The 6,000-nt window shown below is 36.1% G+C and overlaps 1 protein-coding gene across 1 annotated transcript in view; it reads left to right on the forward strand.

Moving 5' to 3' along the window:
* The window catches only part of NRXN3 (neurexin 3), a 744,047-nt gene extending 743,014 nt beyond the window's left edge, over positions 1 to 1,033 (forward strand). The window contains exon 17 of the mRNA XM_027883699.1: positions 771 to 1,033. Coding sequence (XP_027739500.1) covers positions 771 to 1,033 — 263 coding nt within the window. The remainder of the gene's footprint in view (positions 1 to 770) is intronic.
* The last annotated feature ends 4,967 nt before the right edge of the window (positions 1,034 to 6,000 follow it).

Here is a 6,000-nt window from a genome sequence, read left to right on the forward strand (position 1 = left end):
AAGCTCAGGGGCTGATTTTATAACTGCTGAGTTATAAAATCTTACTTCTAACTTGGAGTGTTTAGTACAAGTCAGATTGTGAACTCCAGAATGCTTTTGCTTCTCAGCTTCCTTGTTTGGGACAACAATTCCTCACTTGCGTGTCTGTCTTCCTCAGCTCAGATGGCCCTCATGAATGTGGGAGGACAGTGTTCATCTTGGGAGAGGTTTGGTGTTGTCCTTAAAAACAAGGGCAAGGAAAAAATTCCCAGGCTCACTGTAAAGACAAACGGTGCTGGAAATCTGTGGATTAAATATCAAAAAATCTTAGGAAGTGTTGAGAAAAGGATAGGCTTCTACTATGTATGAATAGTCTTCAGCTGAAGGCATGTCCAGCCTCAAGGAGAACTGCCAATATTTCCTTTAAATCCCCTAATAAGATTGAATCCTATGCATTTGAAACAGAAGGGGCGTGTTGTTTTTCACCCCCCAGAAAGGCAGTGTCCTATCCAGCACTGTCTGGGGTATTAGCACTAATGAAATCATTTATTCTTGATAAGCCATCTTGATCAGTTTTGATAAAGTCTTATCTTTATCTTAAATGCTGCTTGTCTTTTTTTGGGAACTAATAATGTACTTCATCCGGCCTGCCAGCAGGAGGCATGAATTTCACCCATGTAACTAATGAAGGCATATGCTTGCTTTAATTGTTCCTCTTGGAAATCAAAGCATTACCACCAGAGTTGGCAAATAGTAACTAATACATTTTTCTTTGGTTTTGTATTTTTTAGCTGGTGCCACATATATATTTGGGAAGAGTGGAGGTCTCATCCTGTACACCTGGCCAGCTAATGATAGACCAAGCACGAGGACAGACCGTCTTGCTGTGGGCTTCAGCACAACAGTGAAGGATGGCATCCTTGTTCGGATTGACAGTGCCCCTGGGCTTGGTGATTTTCTGCAGCTGCACATAGTGAGTATAGATGGGCCCATGTCTATGCCAGACCTGGGTTTCTGTTACCTGAATTTGAAGAAAACTGTTACTCTAAAATAACGTGTATAATATTCTGTGCTTTCTATGTCTTCAGCACTTGTCATATTAAACGGCCTTTAGTAGTTCTTTAGTGTTTTGTAGAATTACCAACTGGGAGGCACCGGGAACCAAGTCGTGATGCCAGAAGAAATTGGGGAGGGAAGACACAAACAAAAAAAACTCAAAAGCCTTATGTGATTCAACAGCAGTAGGATTTATATAAAAATTGAAAAAATGTTTTGCATCAGTGTTAATATACTGTGGCATATGCACAGTCCTGAATACAGCTGAATTTATGGTGAAGTATTACTATTCTTGGAAGGTAAAGAATAAAAGGGAGTGATAGGGTGTTGTTTTTTTCCACACTAAGAAAGTTAAGTGAGAACTGAACAGATCCTCAGCAGGATCCTAGCAGGATAGTTCAAAAGAATAAGAATTTGATGTTAGTGCAACAGGGCTTTGCAAAAAAAAAAAAAAATAGACTTTCTTGTGAGAGCTTGAGTGAAGGTGGCTTTGGGGAGAGTTGAATTATTTGAGAAAATGAGAACACTAGAACTGGAAACTTTAGAAGTTTGTTACTTTACATGATGTTTTGGGAGGCGAAGTGGTTGTTTACTTTTTCTTCCTTTGAGAAATAGCCAAGAGGTTTACTAGAGGTAAAAGCTGATCATGTGACTCCATGTTCACTTATTTCCCATGTTTTATGAGTTAATTTGTAGTGGAAAGGGACCATTTGCAAGTTTTGAATGAGCTAGGGAGTTGTTAACATTTCATGGAACCTTCAAGGTATAAGTAAACATGAGGAATGGCCGGGGCCAAAACAGACCAAATGTGAATGACATTTGAATGAGGGTCTTATTCTGCTGCTGGAGTTTGCCATGTTCAGAATTCTGTTGAAGCACTGGGTGTTTTGCAGGATTGTTCTGAAACAACCAGGGACAAGGGTCAGGGCTAGTAGTCATTGCCAGCATTTTAATTGGTTTTATTTTGAATCCCATTGTAAAATTCAGATTCGTTGGAATGAGTTAGCATATGGCCTTAAGCCATTAGACTCTCACCAATCCTGATTTCTATCTTTTGTGATATATTAAAATATCTAGTTTGTGTTTTGTGCTAGAATGAAAATGAGATCAAATCCTGGTGTATTTTTTTATAGAAAACCACTTTTTCTTGCTTTCTTAAAAGCAAAACAAAAAGAACCCCAGAAGAGTTGGTAAAAGTGAATAGTGCTAAACATAATTGGTTGGAATTCCGTGACTCACATTAAGCAAAAGTGACTGGATATGTCTGAGGAAGACAATGTATAGTCTTTAGATGTTATAATACAACATGTGTAAAATGCTGGCACTTAACTGGACACCAGTATTCCTGGCATGTGAGGAGAGGTGCAGAGATATAAATTTGTCGTAGGAAAAGTCTGAGATGAGATCTTGTTGCTCTTGAATACCTAGTGGGACATTACAGAGCAAATGGAAGTCAGGCTCTTCTTTGTGGTAGTCAGTGAAAGGGAGAGGAAACAGACACAAATACAAAAAAAGAAATTTTAATCCTGCATGAAGATAAGAACTCGCACAATGAGACTTTTCAGCATTAATGATGAAGGGACATGGTTTTTCTCTATATCTTGGTTTTAAATATCTACCTTTCTCTGTCCTCAAGTGAACTTTTTAATAAGTGATTTTCTAAAAAAAATTATAACAAATTTTGCTGAATAGACTGAAACAAACAAATTGAACCTGAGATGTAAACATTCATTAAAAAAAATATAAAATTGCTGTCTCTTTCCAATCAGTTTTGGAAGTTTTTCTGCTTTCTCCCCATATATTTTTTTCAAACTACTCTACGTGGCGTGGTGCTAGTTTCATATTATTTCAGATACCTAAATAAAATCTACTGATTGGGGTTGATATTAATGCAGAGGGTTCTGTTGAATGCTTCCTGTGTAGTTTGGCCAATTTTATACCTGACGGTGTTCACTAGTGGTAAATCTAGAACTAGTTTGGGTATAATTTGTCTTGTTCTTTTGTGGCCAGGATGGATAAGGGTGATTTGCCAGTCATTCATGAGGAACAACGGCATGCTTACTGTGCTCTTCTGGGTATAGTATCCGTTCATCATATGTATTACTGACTCTACCTACCTATTCAAATAAGCAATGTGATCTGAGACTCATGCTGCTACATGCAATAGAAAAGTTGCATAGAAACTTCTAAAGTGTTATTGACTTTTTGAATGGCTGTAAGACTTTATCTCTGGTTTATTGTTCAATGTTGTAGAAGTGAGCTTACGTCGGGATGATCTTGGAAAAAGTTGAAATCTGAAATTAAAGGTACATCTTTAAATGAGACTTAAGATGCAAAACCATTTAGGACCTCTTACTTAGCAAATTGCATGCAAGCTTTCCGCAAGACCAAGATCTTTTGTAACTGAATCAAAACTACCGCAGGCTTTGTGCTGTCATCCTCAAAGACTCTGTCCATCTTCCTTTCTTCAAAACCTTCCATTAGGTGATTTTCAATTGTCAAGAGAAACAAAGCAGCATGGATCAAATTGTAATACAAATATGGGATAAATAGATTTGTAAATCCGAGGTATTAAGCAGATTAAATTGATAATTAATTGATAATAAATTAAATTTAAAACAAAGGTTTTAAAACCAAATATTGAACTGTAAAGCAAATTATAGGAGAAGGAGAAAATAGATATTAAACCAGGAAGTCTAATTTTAATATAATTTATTATATGTGTCTTTAGCAACTTGACTTTTTCAGAAGCAGTTGTATTTAATAATAATAGTAATAATGAAAGTTACAGGAATCTTCCTGGAGGAGTGTTGGGGGGAGCTTTTCTTCTGGGACCTTTCTAGATATTCCACTCATAGACTATATTTTGGATGCTATTTACTGGATTTTGACCTCCTTACACTTCTCTGGGTGTTCTATTGGTGAAAAGTGATGAAAGCCACATGATGATCATTGTTTTCGAATATGCATCACTAAACTAAAACTAATCCAAATGTCATAGTGTAGGCTATGGTTTATCAAGATCTGATTCTATTTGAAAGATTCTAAAAGTTGTGCATACTCTGCTAAGGAAAATTTTTAATAATTTGTCTGCTTTTTGAACATCATGTATGTTGTGGAGTGTCCATTATGATCTCTTTCTGTTTATAAGATTTAAAGTAAAAAATATATTTTATTATGAAGATACATATTTGCTTGTTTAATTTACAGTTGTTCTGTTTGGATTCATTTTTTAATTATGAGTCAGATACTGTGAAAATTTATTGACTAAGATGTCTCTTTTATATGACAAAAAATTACAGCCTCTGAAACAATTTTCTCTCCTGATTTAAAATGAGATATAAAGGGGCAGCCCTGCAAAAATGGATAGCATACCATCTAGATCGATGTTGCATATGAAACATGATGTGTTTGTGTGATTAGACTGTACCACATGGAATGAGAGTGTTTCTAGAGCATCAGCTCCCTCCTTATGATATTTTTCTTTTGTTTTCCTTACAATTCATTCAAAGTACCAAGTCCAAACCTGGGTCAGGAAATTGTCTTCCACAATGGATACTTAAAAGACTGTATATCTGAGTTGTGGTTTAATGTTTCTATATGTTCATTCAGCCTACTCTACCACAATGGTGTTTTGTGCTTTACAACATGCAGACATCGAGATCAAATGAGCAAAGGAAGACAGCTGCAGGCGATGATGGGTATCGTTCTTGTGATGACTGTGGAGAGAGAAATCACCCATTCATATGTGAGGCTGGTTTAGTCTGCATTCTTTCATTTTGTTCTGTATGGTAAACTGCCATCTAGCCTCTGGATGTTCAGAATGGTGGTGTGAGACTGGGCCAGATTCTGAACTCCTTGTAAGAAGTAAACTTGAGGTTTGGGCAAAAATGTTTGTGATTTTGTGAGGAGTTTTATTTCAGTAGACCCAGGCTAGTGGAGATACATCACATAGTACCAGGCTACCACTGAAAGCTGCAGAATTTGATGTAGACCATTCTTATTCTTAATAGCATTTTATGTTTTATTTTAACTTTTCTATAAACAAAATCTTTTTGATGCAAAATATTTCAGCCTTTCTTAGGCCAAATTCAGACTGGATATTAATAGTTACACTTTTATACCTAAGAAAGTAGAAAGAAGAGAGTTTCCTTAGGGCTAGCCTGCTTTATTTTACAAAGGCTATAGACCATGAAAAAATGTAGGTGATTTGCCTCAGTCTCCTATCTTGTGTTTTTCTTCTTTTTTTTTTATATCTGCCCTTACTAGTGTTACGGTTTTCTCTTAAAGTGTGTGCTTCACCATGTTAGATGCCTTTTTTATTCCTGTATAGAACTTAGTTTGTTCAAGTTTAATTTTTTGTGATTATAAATAATTTTACACCATCGTATCTTGACTGTGTGTACGTTGATGTCTCTTTGGAATAGCGCTGCTATTCTTGCCTCTCCAGGCTTTAAAGCCATGTAGAGTAAGTCTTTGAGTTTGATACAGTTCTTGGAGTATACAAGTGATTAAGCGTCCTGTAAGCAGTTATCAGTTCTGAAGTGTTTAGTGCCCATTATGCCTCATTTCATTCATGAAACAGCAAAGAACTGTGTACATTTCTCCTAATTTGTTTATGCAAATTATAAGCCCCTGCGGATTGGTATAAAACATATATTCAGTAAAAGATTTTCTATACTGAAGCAATCAGTGGATCATGAAAAGGTGAAATGTGAAAAGGCTTTTTTGTTGAAGCAAGAAATTATTTACTGACAATCTGTGTATAAGAGAAAACATCTAGGATAACACATTTAGCTGAGGAAGTGAAAAATTAATGAATGAGAGTGACTAGACTGCCTAGTGGTAAGGAGAGAGAATTAGGATGAGTTTTCAAGCAAAAGATTATATTGTCTGGATCCTTAGAAGTTCTAAAAGAACAAACTGCCTAAAGACTTTTTTTACCAAGACAAATCTAGCAACCAA

Source organism: Empidonax traillii, unplaced genomic scaffold, assembly GCF_003031625.1.
Source record: "Empidonax traillii isolate 1590-97213 ecotype Southwest subspecies unplaced genomic scaffold, ASM303162v1 scaffold132:size1788729, whole genome shotgun sequence".
Lineage (NCBI taxonomy): Eukaryota > Metazoa > Chordata > Aves > Passeriformes > Tyrannidae > Empidonax > Empidonax traillii.